The 19247-nt window shown below is 46.1% G+C and overlaps 1 protein-coding gene across 1 annotated transcript in view; it reads left to right on the plus strand.

Annotated features, from left to right (window-relative positions):
* The window catches only part of COL22A1 (collagen, type XXII, alpha 1), a 299536-nt gene that overhangs the window by 195353 nt on the left and 84936 nt on the right, over positions 1 to 19247 (plus strand). Inside the window, exons 35-41 of the mRNA XM_011938231.1 lie at positions 778 to 831; positions 2639 to 2692; positions 6306 to 6410; positions 7179 to 7223; positions 7338 to 7363; positions 12654 to 12702; positions 15695 to 15772. Of these exons, the coding sequence (XP_011793621.1) occupies positions 778 to 831; positions 2639 to 2692; positions 6306 to 6410; positions 7179 to 7223; positions 7338 to 7363; positions 12654 to 12702; positions 15695 to 15772 (411 nt within the window). The remainder of the gene's footprint in view (positions 1 to 777; positions 832 to 2638; positions 2693 to 6305; positions 6411 to 7178; positions 7224 to 7337; positions 7364 to 12653; positions 12703 to 15694; positions 15773 to 19247) is intronic.

Raw genomic sequence — 19247 nt, forward strand, 5'->3', positions numbered from 1 at the left:
CACCTACACCTGTGCACATCCACACATGTGCACACACCCACACCCGCATGCACTCCACACAAGAACACCCGCATGCACACATACCCACACGTACCTGCACACATATCCACACCCAGGTGCACATGCTCCCCCCACATATACACAAACATACACACACCCACATGCACACACACACCTCCACAAACATGCACACACCCACACACACACACACACCTCCACAAACATGCACACACGCACAAGCACACACACCTCCAAGAACATGCACACACACATGCGCACACACACACATCTCTACAAACATGCACACGTGCATGCGTGCACACACCTCCACGAACATGCGCGCACACACACACATGCACACATACACACACATATGCCACTGAGATCTGAACCATTTCATTTTCAATGTTTCCTTTACCTCAGGCACTGAGGATAAGGCCAAACCTCACCTGAGATCCTCTTCTGTGGTTAGGGCCCAGCCCTTCTCTCTGCCCACCCCCAGGCTCCTCCACACCCCTGTACCTTAGCTCTAAGGAACTTCCAGAGTCCTCCTGCCCTCCTGCCTCTCACCTCTGTGCCAGAAGCCCACTCACCTGAGGCTTGGTGCTTGGGACATCACGGCCCTCTAGGGAGAAGGTTCATGTCTGCAGGGGCTGTCAGGTCAGCAGCAGTTCCAGCATATCGCGGTGAACTGAGTACGAGACAGGTTTGCAGAGAGTTGGAGTAACTACTTATAACCAATGCGTTTGGCCTTTCCAAACTTCTGTCTCTGAACAGGGTGCTCCTGGACATGTCGGTCCCCCCGGTCCCAGTGGTCCTCCAGGAAGTGTGGTGAGTAATGGGGAGAGGGCATGGATGCCAGCGCTGGCTGTGCGTATGTACTGCCCAGCCACCAAGCTAGTTAATGTATCCTCCCCAAAAGCCAGAGGCGTAGGCATCCTTACTGCCATTGTCCAGATGGAGACACTGCTGTCCTGACATAGACCACCCAGAAAGTTCACACGCCTGAGCCCTAGGCAACCCGCCAGCTATCTAGAGGGCAAATGCAGCTATTGGCATCTGCAGAAAGTCTTTACCTTTCACTGTTGTTGGAATCAACACCTTAGTTTGTTTCAGAAGAAACAAAATGAACCTAAAGAAGTCAAAGGTCCCGTGATGGCTGTTGGGAGACCTGGATTCGAATCCTAGCTCTTCTATTAATTGACCTGACGATCTTGGCAAGCCACTCCTTGGGGTCTCTACTAGTTTAACTGCAAAATGGAGACAATAGCTTGGTTGCTTCACCTTTAGGGTTGCATCTTTTTTGGCCTAATGAGATTCTGCCTTTTCCATGTCGAGGCCCAAGGTGTCCGCTAAAGGACCAGCTTTAAGGTTCACCATAAACACCAATTTAGACTTGAACATTGTTCAACAAAACACTCCATGACATCTAGTCAAGGGCAACATTTTTTCCCCCACAATAGATTTAGGTCAGTCCTGTTTCTTCATCAAACCTTTATAGGTAATAAGCATAGTAGCTTAGAGGACTGAGCCTTTATACATGCCAGACATCCTTCTAAGCATATTACATGTGTTCATTAATTTAATCCACACAGCAACCCTGCTGGAGGAATGTTACTATTTTACATAGAGGCTTCCGGCAGCGCAGCCTGCGTTCTTCTGGCTGGGGATCTTCTCTGGCCTCGAGAGTGCACGTGATCAGGCCATGTGATGTGTGGCCAGCAGCAGCACCAGCACAATAGCTCAGATCGCTTGTCCTCAGCTGTTGTCACTCTGAGGGTATATCCTGCGCAGGATCCCAGAGTCACAGCGGGACAGCTCCAGTGGCCAGCAAGTGTATTTCTTGCTGCCTGTTCTCCCCTGCTGTATTTATTTTTATTTTTATTTTATTTTTTTTGAGGTGGAGTTTCGCTTTGTCGCCCAGGCTGGGGTGCAGTGGCATGATCTTGGTTCACTACAACCTCCACCTCCCAGGTTCAAGTGATTCTCCTGCCTCAGCCTCCCAAGTAGCTGGGATTACAGGGGCATGCCAGCATGCCCAGCTAATTTTTGTATTTTAGTGGAGATGGGGTTTCACTAAGTTGGTGAAATCCTGGTCTTGAAATCCTGACCTCAAGTGATCCATCCACCTTGGCCTCCCAGAGTGCTGGGATTACAGGCGTGGGTGTTCTCACTGTTTGCTTCTCTGTTTGCCTACTGTTGCATCCATGGGACACTGGCACTTGAACCATGTCTCAAAGTCAACCTTTGGGGGACTCCAAAGACACTGTTGGAGCAGATGCCACAATGCTAAGGCTGGGTTCTTAAGGCCATCCTCATCCTCCCAGAGTGTTCACTGTGCCAGGCCGTGCCTTCTGAGAGTTCACAGCCCAGAGCAGGTGGCAAAGCTTCCAGCAGACCATGCCTGCTGTTAAGAGCTCTGATGTGTACGGTTATAAGGCCAGGCCCCCTGGGAGAGCAGCAATCACGGGCTGGGAGGAGATGGAGCTTTGGGGAATTTAAATAAGGGATGGGACTGGCTGGGAGCTGCAGTCGTTGACTTCAGGGGGACCTGATGATTCTTCCCTGGGGGTCACAAGCCACCAAGAGTGACCAGTCATCTTTAAATTCACCACATCTGTAATCTTCCTTTCCACAGGGTGCTCCTGGCCTCAGAGGCCCCCCTGGGAAAGATGGGGAGCGTGGTGAGAAGGTAAGACTAATGTGATCTCTCAGCACACAAGCGAATATCCTCAACTTGTTACAGGCACTGAAGGAGCAGCTCACTCTGCAATCAGAAGAGGTTTACTAAGTAGGAGGGAGAGGAAGACCGTGCCATCCCATTGGCTCATTTATTTCTCACAACAGACCTGAGAATCAGACGAGTGCCCATTCGACAGATGTGGAGACTGACGCTCTGAGAAGTTAATTAGTTTGCCCTGTGTCTCATAGCAAATGAGCTACAGGGGTAGGTCTGTGTGACTCCAAATCCTGTTCTCTCTCAACTCCGTGTACTAACTTATCCTTTCTACATCTATGCTCACACATGTAAACCTTCCCAAGCTATGAGATTTTTTTTTTTTTTTCTTGAGACAGGGTCTCACTCTGCCACTGAGGCTGGAGTGCAATGATGTGATTTCCACTCACTACAACCTCTGCCTCTGGGGTTCAAGCAATTCTCATGCCTCAGTCTTCTGAGCAGCTGGGATTACAGGTGTACACCACCATGCCTGGCTAGTTTTTGAATTTTTTGTAGAGACGGGGTTTCACTATGTTGCCCAGGCTGGTCTCAAACTCCTGGACTCAAGTGATCCACCAGCCTTGGCCTCCCAAAGTGCCAGGGTTACAGGTGTGAGCCATCGAACCCAGCCTGAGATTTTAATTATTGAGAAGAGAGACACATGTTCCCACCCCAATTAAAAACACAAAAACAAAAACAAAAAAAAACCCAGAGGCTGAGGAGGAGAATCTATACCCTTTTAAGTTCCATTTTGCATTTCTCTGACGTAGCACCTTAGGAAATGACTCTGAGGTTAATTGGTGACGCTGAGCCAGTGCTCAGGAAATCAGACGCACTCATTTGAATGATTCGGGGCTTTGGACCTGAGTCAAATGCCAGCTCTCTTGCCCTAGTTACATTGATATAAGCTAGGGTGACAAAAGTGATTCTCAGTGGGGAGTTTTTACCCAGGGAGATATTTTTTGTTGTCACCACTAAGGGGAGTAACTGCTCCTGGCATTAGTGGGTTGACACCAGAAAGCCTGCTAAAAACCTCACAGCACATAAGACATTCCCCTAATAAGAACGATCCTCCCTGAAGGTCAATAGTGCCAAGGTTGAGAAACCCTGATCTAAATAAAGGGCACCCTCTTTGCACCTGCATTTTCTCATCTGTAAAATGAGGATGATGCCACATTGATCACAGGTTGTAAGGATTAGCTGAGGAATTGGGGATCCATGTGCAAAGGGCTCAGCAGATAACAGGTGACAAGGGTATCATGTGGTTGTGTCCTGCCTTCCCTGCGTGAGCAGATCACGCTTATATTCATGGACAGGAAGTGACAACATTGGGGCATGGATTGTCCACAGAGGTCCCTCCTAGCACACACGTGGCCAAACTTCTTAACATGAATTATTTCAAGTTCAAGTTCACTCTACTTGGTACCTTTTAAAGAATCACTTCAGTTTTTATGTTTTTGCATAATTTAACAAGAGGAGATGTCACTTGCCTTTTGGCAGGAAGGTTCAATTTTAAGCTACATGTCTCCCAGAAAAAAGAGCTTAGTGCAGAGAAAAATGATCGACACATCTATGAAAAATATCTTGAGTTTTTGGAGTGTTGATCATAGGCTTAATAATAACCCTGTGGGCCACGTGTCGTGGTCACGCCTGTAATCCCAGCACTAAGAGGCCAAGGTGGACAGGTCACTTGAGGTCAGGAGTTCATGACCAGCCTGGCCAACATGGTGAAACCCCATCTCTACTAAAAATACAAAAATTAGTTGGGTATGGTGGCACATGCCTGTAATCCCAGCTACTTGGGAAGCTGAGGCACGAGAATCGCTTGAACCCGGGAGGCGGAGGTTGCCTTGAGCTGAGATCACACCACTGCACTCCAGTCTGGGTGACAGAGTGAGACTCCATCTCAAATAATGATAATAATAATAATAATAAATAACAATAATCCTTATGTAATACAGATGCAAACATTAATTTTTTGAAAAAAAAATACCATTTCAGACTGCCTAGATTAAGCAAAGGAAAAACACCTGGATTCATCTGGTATTCCTTAATTATACCATGTCTGAAGGATGGCACATTGTAAGTAGGACATTGGTAATCTGGAAGGGAATGTCCAACATGTTAGGCATCTTAGGGGGACTAACAGGTGCATGTTCAGAAACCAGAAATCAGTGGGCTATTGCCATATTGAGCCTCTAGAGGGAGCCAAATGCCTTTCCTTGGCTGAGCAGAAGCCCAGGCTGAGGGCCGGGTCTGGGACTTAACTTGGAAAGGAACCTCCAGGGCTCTTCAAAGTGGAAAAAATCCCGGACATCGCAGCATGCTTTTTCCCTCTCACACCATGTGCAGGGGCTGTCCTTGGACTAGGGGAAGCTGATCCTGCTGCAGGCTTGGAGAGAGGCCCTCTCCATCCTTGCTTTGCCCATCCTTGGCTCATCTTACCTTACTTACCCCTGCTCCATCTGAGAATGTCTGGAAACACTGCGATTGCAGCTTCCGCCCAGGGCAACCCCGTCTGGGGAAAGGAATCCATCTGGTTCACGGGGCTCAACCCAGTGTTCCACAGCCAGGGCCGCCACAAGGGCTGCTCAGATCTCTGTGGTCAGAGAAGATGAGCACTGGCCTGGAGCAAGCTCAAAGCCCAGGTCCCCAAACAGACCCCAGTGCCCATGCTAGCACTCTCATGCTCTCTCTTCCTTGCTCTCTCCATTGTAGCTTTAAGGTCTATTCTTATAGTTGAAAACCTAACTGTAAGAGGGATTGGATTGTGTCTGCGGGGTTCAGGGAACAGACTGAGTGTCCTGTGTTGGGAAGATTTCAGAGAAGGCTGAGTGTAAAGAAATGTTACATAACAGAGCTGCCTGACAAAGGAATGCGCAGTGTGGAGCGGTAGTGAGGTCTCCGCTCTCAGAGGAGTTCAAGCATAAATGAGGGCCGATCTGTAAGGGATGCACCGGAAGTAGATTTGCCCGCACTGGGTGGGAGGTCCTCATTAACGTCCTTTCATTTTCCATGCTTTTTATTGAATTGATTGACTAAGGCCGCAGTAACAAAGTATCATGAACTGGGTGGCCTAAACAGCCAAAATGTACTTTCTCCCAGTTTTGGAGGCAGGAAGTCCTCAGTCAAGGTGTGGGCAAGCTAGCTCCTTCTGAGGGTTGTGAAGGAAACATCTGTTCCAGGCCTCTGTCCTTGGCTCCCTGGTGGCGTCTCGTCCCTGTGTATTTGTGTTGTCTTGCCTCTATGCATATGTGACCAAATGCCTCCTTCTTTAAAGGACACTACTCAGATTGGATTAGGCCCATTGGAGGGTCACACTCCGGTATGACCTCATCCTAACTTTAATTACATCTGTGCATTGAAGTAGTAGGTGTTAGGACTTCAAGACACGAATTTTGGGGGACACGATATAACCTATAACACACATTACATAGTCCATCTTTCTGTGTCCCAGAAAGCATGGGCCTTCTAAAATCATAAGGGCAGTCCCAGAAAACCTACAAACCTACTCAGGCTGCTCCCCCATGGAAAAGCTTCGTGCTGAGTGTAATTGACCCTGGGAAATGTCTACTTTTCTTTCCAGGGCCCAGCAGGGGAAGAAGGCAGCCCAGGGCCAGTTGGTCCCACGGGAGATCCTGGTGTTCCTGGGCTCCCTGGGCCACCCGGAAAAGGGAAGGATGGAGAGCCAGTAAGTGGAAGGTTGGGAGTCCCTATGCCTGTAGAAACCAGGTGAAAATTAGAGAAGGAAAAGGAAAAATATCTAACTGCCAAACTTTGCAGAAATTGAACCGTGTCCAATGAAATGGGTCTGGTTGGGAAAGGGGTGGTGTGTGGGTCCAACAATCCGCTCTAATGTGGTTCAGGCTAGGGCAGCACATCCTCATGGACCACTGGCCAAATGCCAGCCTGGGCCAGTGCTGGGGACACAGAGATGGATGAGACAGTCTGCACCCTGGAGATGCTCCCATCTCATGGAGAGACAGTCAGGTAAACACATGCCCACAGCCCAGGACAAGTGTGATATGCATAGAGAAGGACTTCTGGTCTACTCTGGTGCTTTCAGCCAAGACTTCCTAGAATCATGGTTTTCATTGTGGCTGTGAGTGCCAAAGGCCTTCAGCCTGAAGTGAAGGTTTCAAAGCCTACTTTGGAACGAGGCCTTGCCCCTTACTTGCTTCAAGTCTATACAAAAAGGCACTTCAATGGGAAAGCAAACAGAGAGGCTAAGAGATTTCCTGAAGGCCACACAGAGGCAGTGGGAGGCAGAGTCAGAATTCATATCCAGGGCCTTGGGGCTCTAAACTGGATTCTGTTTCTTTTGTGAAAGTCAGGTCCTAGTGAGAGTCTCACCCATCTCTGGGTCCCCAGCAGAGGATGCAGTCAGCCTGGCACGGGGTGGATGGGTCAGTGTTCACTCTCAGCTCCATGATTGTCCTGGTATTATGTATTTCCCCAGGGACTCCGTGGATCACCTGGACTCCCTGGACCCCTAGGAACCAAGGTGAGTGCTTGTCCAAGAAAACTGTGGGTGCCATGAGTTGCCCTTAGAAAGAGAACATGGAAAAATTGATTATAAGCATCTCCGGTCACTTCAGTCCACTTCCATGTTTCTCAGCTCATTGCATTCCATTTGACTAAAAGGTCTAGGATGGTTTCTTTTTTTACTTTTTTAATTTTTAATTTTTAATTTTTTACAAAGTCTCACTCTGTTACCCAAGCTTGAGTGCAGTGGTGTGATCTTAGCTCACTGCAACCTCCACCTCCCGGGTTCAAGTGATTCTCCTGCCTCAGCCTCCCGAGTAGCTGGGACTACAGGCACGCACTACCATACCCGGCTAATTTTGTTTTGTATATTTTTAGTAAAGATGGAGTTTTACTATGTTGGCCAGGCTGTTCTTGAACTCCTGACCTTGTGATACCTGCCTCGGACTCCCAAAGTGCTGGGATTACAGGCTTGCCCAGTGAGAGAGGATAGAACCAGTGCACCTGGCTGGTTCTCTCACTCTTAACTGTTATATTGAAGTAGTTGCCGTATAATCAGTACTTAATAAATACTTACCATTAATTGAAATGGCAGGAGACACTGACTTTCGATCGGCAGAGCCGTAGGTCTAAGCGGTTCTTGAATTATGAGTCTCATTGTAGTACCAGATGATTCCAAAATTTCAGAGGCTTAACACAGTAAAAGTTCATACCTCATGGACACTAGGTCTATGGGAGTCTTGCTGCGGGAAGTTCTGACCCGCATAGCCATTCAGTGGTCACATTCGAATCCCGTGACTCTTCCATCCTCTAAAGTTTCAGAAACTTCTACTGAATTCTTGGGGTGCAACAATAAGTAAGGGAAAAGAGAGTGGGGAACCCTGTGGGAAGATTTTATGAGCCAGGCCTGGAGATTTCTAATTCATTTCTATCAACACCCAATGACAGTCACACAGGGGAGACTGGGGCATATTGTCTGCCGAGGCACACAGGAGGAAAAGAGAAATGCTTGCTAAATACCAACCAGTCCCTTCCTCAATTTGGTTGCACCCACAATTTAGAAAATATGATTTTTTTTCATGGGGAAGTGTTCTTATGAGAAATTTCCTGAGTGGACAGGGAAGTTTCCTAAAATACCTTCTACCTTGAATCATTCATTCATTTACGCATCAATTACCAATCAATTACAAATGCATTCATTACTTTATTCACTGCATGTCTATTGAATTTCTTACCACATGTGTCAGATTTTAAGGTGGGTTATGGGATGACAGCAGTGCATGTCATGTGTTTCAGGACCTCCAGGGGCTCACGGTTCAGCCGGGAAAACAGATATGTGAACAGACAAAAAGTAGACGAGTGCTAGGAGAGAGGGTAGCTCAGGGCACATGTGGGCTCCGAGGGGGCTCGCTAACCCAGCCTGGTTTCATTATCCTGACTTCTTGAAGGAGGAGATGTTTGTCCTGGTTTTAAAGTGCATGTTGGGCCAGGTGCGGTGCCTTACACCTGTAATCCCAGCACTTTGGGAGGCTGAGGTGGGTGGATCACAAGGTTAGGAGTTCAAGACCAGCCTGGCCAAGATGGTGAAACCCTGTCTCTACTAAAGATACAACCAATTAGCTGAGCGTGGTGGTACGTGCCTGTAATCCCAGCTACTTGGGAGGCTGAGGCAGGAGAATTGCTTGAACTCAGGAGATGGAGGTTTCAGTGAGCCAAGATCATGCCATTGCATTCCAGCATAGGCGACAGGGTGAGACTCCATTTCAAAAATAGATAAATAAATAAAAATAAAATAAAGTGCATTAGCCGTTAGCAGGGGAAGAAGTTGAAGGAGGAGTCATTGGCAGGGGAATTAACAGGAAAAAAGACACTGAGGCATGAGGCAGAATGTGTTCAGAGAAGACCATGAGCTCTAAGTATGCCCATATCCAGTGAAAATTATTTGACTAACTCAGATGCATCAACTTTAAAAAATGTGGGTGAAACAGTCAATGACTGACTTGAGAATATGTACATTTTGGGCTTTCATTTGATGCGCATATTCAAAATATTAATAAAAGTGTTATTGTGAAATTATATTACTTATTTTGTACTTGCATATGTCTATGAAAACAATTTTTTAAAGTTCCTAGATGCCTTCAGTGTCTTCTGTCATCATCCCTTGAGCCACCGTCTAAGTCAGCTGGCACTTCTCCAAAGCTTATTACCATGCATTCCACCTGAGTCTTTAAAGATTCAACACTTCTGGAATGCATACATGCTGCTCTTACTGAAAGTTTTATTCTGAGCCCCAGAAACCATTCTCCAAACAGTAGGAGACCTTTTTTCCCCCTTTTTATTTCTTTCTATGCTTGCACCTTTGGGATCTCAACAACATAAACACAGAGTGTATTGCTTCTAAAATTGTATGTGAGAGGCTTGCTTACAATAACGTGCAAGATATGAAAATTTGAGGCTCCGGGAATAATTACTGTTATCTATATTACATTTCATTGCTTCATGGTTTCCCCTTATTCAAGCAGGTGAGGTGCCCTCTGTAAGCATCCCAAGCTTACACTAATTTGGTCAATGTAGACCCATGTGCTTTTTCCTAATAGTGATATTCACAATCAAAATATTTTTCAAAAGGGAAAATGTTTTTGTGTGTTATGAGTAAATACGTAACCACTCCTCATTTTCTGAGGAATAAAATTGGGACTAACTTTGCCTGACTGTGGGAACATATAAAATAGTTCCATATGCCTGGAACAGTGGGTATATATGGAGAGGGGCAGATTAAGGAATTAGGACCTAGATTCTGGAGGATTTTGTGCATTAACCACCAATCTGAAGATATGTGGCAGGCTCCTCCGTGATGTGGTGCACACAGTCCAGTCCGATCTGCAGTGCTCAGGCACTCCACTTCTTTCCCCTTAGAGGAGGAGGACCTCAGGGACCCTCCGGGCCTAGAGGGCATTAGGATCTAGAGGGCATTGATAGCCTCTTGGAAGATAGGAAGGTGAGGGCACCAGAAATGGTGGAGCAGCAAAGTGGCTTCAAATGCTCCTTCTTTATGATCATTGATCTAACAGTAGGAGACCTTTTCCCCCTTTATCCTGTTTATTCTGTAGCTGTATCTTTGGGATCTTAGTGATCCATTGATGGGTAGACTCAGAGTGTATTACTACCTAACTCTCAGGCAGAGTCTGGGGGAAAAATAAAAGATGTCATACCAGCATACATACATACAGTTGCCTAGCGTGGTGTATGGTCACAGTTGGGTGCTCAGTGAATATTCATGATCCTTATTATTGGATCCCCCTGTGGGGTCTGCTTTAGACCTTATTATTCAGTATTATGATTATGCTTGAATCCTTATTATTAGATCACTCTGTGGGGTTGCAGCAAGAAGGCAGGGGTCTATCTCTGCAGGCACGCAGTTGTTGCAGGAAGCCTGGGGGAAGTGGGGGAGGCAGCTTGAAAGAGCAGAAGCAGGCTGAGACCCCCCCAGGGGAGGAGTGCAGACACTCCTGACATGGGTCTAGTTGACCAATTGGTTTTAACTCCATGAGTCTCAGGGCAAGTCATACTGCCCCTTTGGCCAAATGTTTCCTCCTATTTACTTTTATTTTTATTTTTGAGACGGAGTCTTACTCTGTTGCCCAGGCTGGAGTGCAGTGGCGCCATCTCGGCTCCCTGCAAGCTCCGCCTCCCAGGTTCACGCCATTCTCCTGCCTCAGCCTCCCCAGTAGCTGGGACTACAGGTGCCCGCCACCACGCCCGGCTAATTTTTTTTTGTGTGTGTGTTTTTAGTAGAGACGGGGTTTCGCCATGTTTGCCAGATGGTCTCGATCTCCTGACCTCGTGATCCGCCCGTCTCGGCCTCCCAAAGTGCTGGGATTATAGGCGTGAGCCACCACGCCCAGCCATTTCCTCCTATTTAAAATGTGAGATGTCTAAACACATGACCCATTCCAGTGTTGATACTGTGTAAATGTGTAAGTCAGAATGTGGCTTAGAAAGCTTTCCATAGTCGGCCGGGCGCGGTGGCTCAAGCCTGTAATCCCAGCACTTTGGGAGGCCGAGACGGGCGGATCACGAGGTCAGGAGATCGAGACCATCCTGGCGAACACGGTGAAACCCCGTCTCTACTAAAAAATACAAAAAAAAAACTAGCCGGGTGAGGTGGCGGGCGCCTGTAATCCCAGCCACTTGGGAGGCTGAGGCAGGAGAATGGCGTGAACCCGGGAGGCGGAGCTTGCAGTGAGCTGAGATCCAGCCACTGCAATCCAGCCCGGGCGAGAGAGCGAGACTCTGTCTCAAAAAAAAAAAAAAAAAAAAGAAAGCTTTCCATAGTCAATTGGCATTGGGAAGACAAATTGGAATTTGAGGTCATCTTTAGTTGTAGAATGGGTTGCTCAGCCAGAGGCAGAAGGTAAGAAGTAGGGGAAGCCAGGGAGAGGTGGAGAGAGAGATCCCAGAGAGGGTGACTTGCGCAATTGGTACTGTCCCAGGTGCTGATTGAAATTAAGGAAATTTCCTTAGGAAATCAAGGAAGGGAGTTATTTGAAGGTTTTCTTTGGCTGCCCCTTGGCCCCTCCCAGTTCCTTGTAACTGCAGGAAGACTCTTGAAGATGCCAGTATTTCTCTTGAGTGGCACTTGTTTCTAGCAGGATAAATAAGCTTTGGCTTCATGCAGAACTGGGTTAAAATCCCAGCTCAGCTGCCTGTAAGACAGATGACTTGAAGGCAGGTGGCTCAAGCAGCTCTGTCTCTCTTAGCCTCAGTTCCTTTTCTGTATGAAAAAATAAAGAATGTTTAACCCCTGCAGGGCTCCTCAGGAGATCCATGATCTTATGACACACAGATGTTGCTCAATAAATGTCATTCTCCGTCTACAACCCCCACACTTCCTTCCTCCCACATCTCTTCCTTGGACACTGTGCTGCAGATTCTAGCTCATGCGCTCTATTCATTCTTAACCATTAGCCTTCTGGCTTTTCCTATCAGAACATTAAGGTCTTTTTGCTCTTCTTGGGGCCATTTTCTAAAAGTTTCAGTTTATGAAATTGTAAGGTCATTTCTTTCGGGAATTTGTTAGCATCACAGTGGACCATAAACATACAAATGGAGCCAGACCTAGTGTAGCAGAAAGCAGTCAGTGACTCCACGCTTCCAGACTGGGCTGGGAGAGGCCTTTCTATCATGTCCCTTCCTCTGAAAAAGTTTATTTTGGTCAAAGGCAGAACCCAATGCCTGACACAGAATGACTGATGGAGGATTCTTTTGTTCCTGCATCCAAGAAATGATTATTAGCTGCCACCTGTGTCAGACCCTAATCTGGGCACTGTGGATACAGAGGTGCATAGATCCAGTACCTAACAGCGGGGCTGAATTATTTTAGGTGCTTGGCAAACATTTGCTGGATGAAGAAATGAATGAAGATTTTCTACTTTCAAGCTGCTTGAAGAAAAGTCAGAGGGTCAGACAGCTGTGCACTGGGAGGGCAACGTGTTAAGGTCAATGAAGATCTATGCAACCATTTGCAAAAAGACCGAAGGGCAAGACAGGCAGAGGCAGCTTTATAACAACAAAACAATGGGACTGAGTGTTAGTTGATGGGTAGGCTTTAGAAGCTTGGAACATGGATAGAAGAGGATCTCAGATAAGGGGAAAATAGCATGTATAAGAAACAGAAGAGCAAACAAATACCGCGGAAACATACAAACTCGGTTGCTGACATGACTTGGCTTGCAGTGGTCAGGGTTTGCAGACGTACACGGACCATGGCCTTGGGACAGGAAAGGGACACTTTCTGTTTCAAACTAGAACAGAAAATAAGAACAACAGGAAGATCTGCACTAAGGTTTTTAGAGCAAAACTGAAGGGCAAAAGGATATGGATTTATCTGACATTTCGATGTGTTTAGTTCACTTTCTATCTTCTACCTCTGTATATAAGGTAATAATAGAGGGAGGATTCTTTGAGCTCAGAAGTTCGAGACTAGCCTAGATAACATAACGGGGCCCTGTCCTTACAAAAAATTTCAAAAATTAGGCAGGTATGGTTGTTCACACCTGTAGTCCCAGCTATGAGAGAGACTGAGGCAGGAGGATTGCCTGAACTTGAGAGGTCGAAGCTGCAGTGAGCTATGATTGCACTACTGTACTCCAGCCTGGGTGACAGAACAAGACCCTGTCTCAAAAATAAATAATAAATAAGTGATAATAATGCAACCATAATATACAGTGTATTTCCCAAGCTTATATAGTTGTTTTTAAATGTCTTCATAAGATACATGGGGACTTGGTAGAACTTTTTTTTAATTGATGAGGACCCAGTGATGCAGAGAGGTTATGGGACTTACCCAAGGTCACAGGATGAGGTTGACTTGGCCCTGAGACTGTACCTAGGATCACCTCACTACCAGCTTGAAACCTTCCTACATGCCCCTCTCCACTGCTGCAATGAGCTGGTGACAGATAAATCATGGGTCATGATGGTCATTCTTAGTTCATGACACTTGTTTCCGTATTTGTTTTATTTTTATTTTACTCCCTCTATTCCCCAACCTCCCCGTAGAAACGAGTTAGATTTTCTAGAGATCCAAAGTATCTTGAACTCCCAAGAACCATTCATATTATATTATTCTAAAGAAACAGATTACACTAATTGAGAATATACAGAAAATTTGAGGGAACTCCTGGCAGAGATGAGGGCAAGGCAAGGGATGTTGCTGACTCCTAGGGACTCAGAAACAGCAGGTACTGTGACTCAGAGGCCCAGAGGGACCAGGGGAAGAAATGATGTCAAAGAGACCTAGTGAGAGATTTAGATCCTGGTTTGCATCTTTTGTGAGAATTTTGCAAGGTCTGTTCCTTCATATCCCCATGAACATTCCTTCTTTTCCGAACTTAGCACTGAGTATTGACAATAGGCAGGACTTATGACTTAGTAATCTTCTGGGCTTGGAATCTAGATTATGGTTTGCAGTGAATGAATGAGCATTAGTTGAATGAATATATAGCTTATATACTCATCCGGGCAATGGTTGTACTCTAGGAAAGGCAAATCATCTTAGAGCCATTAATGAGATATTTTATAATGCACAATAACCCAAACCTTAATAAAGCAACATACTACCTAGCAATATCGAGTTCTGTCTTAATTAACTGCAACATTATCTCATCGGCTCTTCATAACAAGCTTCTGAGGCTGTTTCTGTTTGTCATACGAGTTAACTCATTCCAGAGATATTAAGTGACTTGAGTAAGATCACCTGCCATCTTGGTCTCAGGCTTGACTGTGGTTCAGCTGGCTGAATAAGCTCAGGATCACAGCCTCCTAAACAAAACTATTGGGGCCATGTGTGTTTTGGGCCAAATTTAATTTCGATTTTGGAAAGGTAGTAATATTCAAAATATACACATAACGACATTTATGGTAGTATCTGGGGCAACACCCCAATCAAGCTCATTCAACCTTAGGCGACAAAAATATGTAAATGTTCACACAAAATGGAATAACCAAAGACTGCAAATAGTGTGTGTCAGCACAAGTCAGGTTTTGCTGCCAACTGAGTTGAGGTAAACACTTGCTTTTAAGGGCTGAGGATTTTGAAATTATTATGAATAAGGCATGGCTCTGCCTTGGCTTTGTTCTCCAGGAAATGGCAAACAAAATTTCTTCCCCTTTTCAATTTCTTCCTCCTTTTTCCTTTTCCATGAAAGTCCAGCATGGCAGTAGAATGAGAACAGAAGCAAGCACGACTCCTAGCTCATGTTGAGTGCTGTGCTGGGCTCTGTGCCAAGCACTCTCTCTGCATAGTCTCATTGAATGAGCACAATATCTGCAGACCTGGCAGCTCCTGTCCTGTTCCCCTTGTAGGTGACGAAACTAAAGCATAGGAACTCATCACTTTCCTAAGTTAACAGTTGATAGGTGTTGAAACCAGAACTTAAATCCAGGCCTCTGACACCCAAGTCCACACTGTTAACTATGCTTGAAGGCAAAGGTCTTATCTCAGTCCCCTTTAGGCTCCTCACTCCCACATCCGGAAGGATGATGTGGAAAATGTAGGTACTTGGTAAATTATTGGTGAATTGATAAATTAATTTATGGGTGATTTGGGATCTAAATTGAAATGTGGGTGCATGTGCAAATCTGGGGTATAGTTAGGATGAGGGTTTGATGTGGTTTTAAGAAAGCATGGTAGATTTGGACAATGCTTACATGGGGAGGGCCATATTGTTATAATTTGGAACCGTGGTCAAGGTTGGTCCAGGAATGGTCATCCTTGAAAGGTATATAATCTGAGTTGGGGGATGTGGTCCCTGAATATTGGGCTGAGTGGGATGATGGGCTGCTTGGGTAGACTATAGCGTGGCTCACGGAGGCCAGGTGGCAGGAGAAGCCTGCAGTCAGGATTCTAGAGGAAGCATGATTCATTTTGTACCCTAGCCCTCTCCTTCCTGGCACTGACCGCTTGATCTTATTTTTCTCTCTTTCTAGGGGGATCGAGGAGCTCCTGGGATCCCTGGTTCTCCTGGCAGCCGTGGTGACCCAGGCGTTGGGGTTGCTGGCCCTCCTGTAAGTCCTTATTTATCCAGCTCTTACTTGCTTTCAGGACATACAGCCATTTCCTGTTGGACCTGCCTGCAGAAACACTCTTTTTTTTTTTTTTTTTTTTTGAGATGGAGTCTCACACTGTCACCCAGGCTGGACTGCAGTGGTGTGATCTTGGCTCACTGCAACCTCTGTCTCCCAGATTCAAGTGATTCTCCTGCCTCAGCCTCCTGAGTAGCTGAGATTACAGGTGCCTGCCACCACACCTGGCTAATTTTTTGTATTTTTAGTAGAGACGGAGTTTCACTATGTTGGCCAGGCTGGTCTTGAACTCCTGACCTTGTGATCCACCCACCTTGGCCTCCTAAAGTGCTGGGATTACAGATGTGAGCCTCCACTAGTTTTAATGAATAATTCGTGTCAGTCTACTAGGTGTTAGTTTACAAACTCACTAGGGGCAGTAGCTTTAAGAATTGCTAAAACTTTGCGTTATAGGGATCTTAAGAATCAATGAAGTGTGTCCCCATTCAGGTTGAGGATTGCTATCAATATCTTTGGCCTCCACCTGAATGCCTTTAGAAACAGAAGGCATGCTTCTTTCAAAGCCAGTGCATCTGGCTCTGCAGTTTAAAAATCTATTTCCATAGATAATGGAAATTCAGTAGAATTTTTTTTTCATTGAGAATAAAATTATGGTATCCTGTAGTTTCCACCCATTGCTTTTAATTCTCCCTTTTGTACCACAAAGAACACATATTTTCTTTCCTCCTTTACTGAGTGATAGTTTTTGGGACATAAGACCAGTTTACAACCTTGAAGCCTTTTCTTCTGTTTAGTCCCTTCTTTGATAGACATCATACCCTCTTCATGCACCTTAAAAGTGCATTTACTTTGTCCTTAAAAGCCCTGTCTTGCTATTGTTTAAAAGAAGCTCAAATACTCAATCCTTTTCAAATGCCATTGCTAAACCATGGAATACCTAAACTATCCATGTATTATCGTCGTTGTTACTATTATTTTAACCCAAAGGCACAATCTAACTTTATCTTTATTAAATGCAACTTGAATGTAAACTGGAGTAATACATGGTCTAGTTTCTGTCTGGTCTTGCATTCAATAATGAAGGCCATGACCAAGAGTGATTAAGAGTAATATCTTTTTTCATGCATGACTCTCAAAGAATGAGAAGGAAAATCCAATTTATTACCCAAAATATTACTTGTGAAATAAAATCCCCCTTTCCTTTTCTTCTGTGGTTCTCTTACATCCAGAGTAGTTCTTGGGCCTCTCACTCTCCCCCTGAAATTCTCCTCTGTCCTCCCATTTTCAAGCAGGCCTCCTGGCTTCCACACCAGAAATCACCCCCTCACTGTTATTTCTACTCACTCACAATGAGGGATCGTTTCGTGGTGGCAGGAAGACCAGGTAGCTCTGTGTCTTCTTAGATCTTCCTGAAAACCATGGAAGGAGGCGTGTGGAGTGCCCTTGGGAATGTCTAGTTTGGTTAAACTGTTTTCCTTAAAATACATTCTCAGCTAAAACTGCCCACTTCATTACATTCATTTTACCTTTCTTCTTTGGCTATTTTTGTTCAGTCTTTTTGTAACTGGAAGGAACACTGTAACAAAAAGTGCAGTGAGAGAACACAATAGTTTATGCCTTCTTCTTTCTGAAATTCTCCTTTAATAGGGCCCCTTCTGCTGGAGTTAGGATGCTGCTTCATGTAGCAATTGCCACTTACAATAGAGAATGGATTGTAAGTGAAACTACAGACCCATAACCGGAATGAGGCACCCCCATCACTTACCAGGGTTCTACATGACCCTGTCTACTCCTTGCAGATTCACCATATCGGCCCTTACAGAAAGCTGGCTGTGGAGGCAGACACAATTCACCCCACCTGCCACCGAAGAGCCAGCAAAAATCACCCATGAAATATGTTCCTGCCTAAGTGAATCCACCTGAAAAGTAATTGGCTGGCTCTAGTCAAGAGGCTGTAAATCAACTGTTTTTAGTGTCTTGGCTACCACTTGGACTTATTAAAAGCTTCCGTGGTGGATAAAACCTTATTGAATTTTCATAAATCCTATCTCTGGCCACAGCCCAGGCCACTACTGGCCTGGGAATCTGTATAGAGGGTGTGAAGATATGCTGAGCTAAGCAAAGGTGTGTGGAGGAGGTGAAGAAGGAGTCAGCGTGGGGGTGGGTACATGTTCAGTTCGTTGGGGATGCAGTTGCCTCTTTACAGGAACATTGCCGTTTGCTGGGAAGTCCTGTGTCGTATCTTGTTCTGGGCCTCAAAGCATCCACATCTGCCTCCTCACTTGGTACTGGGCAAGTTGTTTTATCCTTTGGTTAAGGCTGGGATCCCATGAAAGTAGCCCCTAAGAAGGGGATTCAAGAGCAAGGAGTTTGTTTGGGAGGTGATCTTAGAAATCACTACTTAGGAAGGAACAAAGTGAGACAGACAAAGCAAGCAAGCCAAGGGGAGGGTATGTTACTGAGCAGATGGCCACTGTGGATACCTGGGACTCACCTGTGCGACAGCTCCTGAGTGACTACATGGCATTGTTGCAGAGCTGTTCTGCAAAGGGAGCGAAAGAGCTGGGGCGTTTCTGTACCACCTACTGCCTGTATTTGGTTGGAGGCTGCTCCCTGGGGAGTTGACTCCCAGAAACTCTCAGCCTTCCCTGTCGTTGGGCCAAGCATTCACCTGTGGCTAAAGAAAGCCCTGGGCAGGTGCGTGCCCATGGAACATGGCAGGAGGGAACTGACATGTCCACTACATCACTGTTTTCCAGGTAAACAATGTGAGGTTCAGAAGGTGACGTGGTTTGGCCAATGCTACATAGCCAGCCCAGGGCAGGGCCAGGATACAGACCCGCTTCCCACAGCCTCTGAAATCAGTCCTTTTCCCCCTGCAGCACTTTGCTTTGTGGCTTCGGCAGGATGGGCAGGATTTATTCATTTCCATTAATCTTCTGTGAGGTCCCTCAAAGAAGGCACATTAAGGATAGATCTGGCTGGGGCCAGGCACGGTGGCTCATGCCTGTAATCCCAACACTTTGGGAGGCTGAGGCAGGCGGGTCACTTGAGGTCAGGAGTTTGAGACCAACCTGGCCAACATAGTGAAACCCTGTCTCTACTAAAAATACCAAAGTTAGCCAGGCATGGTGGCGCATGCCTGTAATCTCAGCTACTCAAGAGGCTGAGGGAGGAGAATTGCTTGAACGTGGGAGGTGGAGGTTGCGGTGAGCTGAGATCCGCCACTGTACTCCAGCCTGGGCAGCAGAGCCAGACTCTATCTAAAAAAAAAAAGAAGAATAAGTTACTCTTTGCTTCCTTCCTCCCGTAGTGTCATGCTCCCATGCCTTTGGCATCCAGGACAACACTGACTCCCTGGAAGGGAGCCAGGAGCTCTGTCTGCCAATCTCCGCACTGTCACCAGGCAGGGGGATGAATGATGAGGCTGTTGTTTGGGGGTTTTGGCTTGTTGCTT

Source organism: Colobus angolensis, unplaced genomic scaffold, assembly GCF_000951035.1.
Source record: "Colobus angolensis palliatus isolate OR3802 unplaced genomic scaffold, Cang.pa_1.0 Scaffold17, whole genome shotgun sequence".
Taxonomy (NCBI): domain Eukaryota; kingdom Metazoa; phylum Chordata; class Mammalia; order Primates; family Cercopithecidae; genus Colobus; species Colobus angolensis.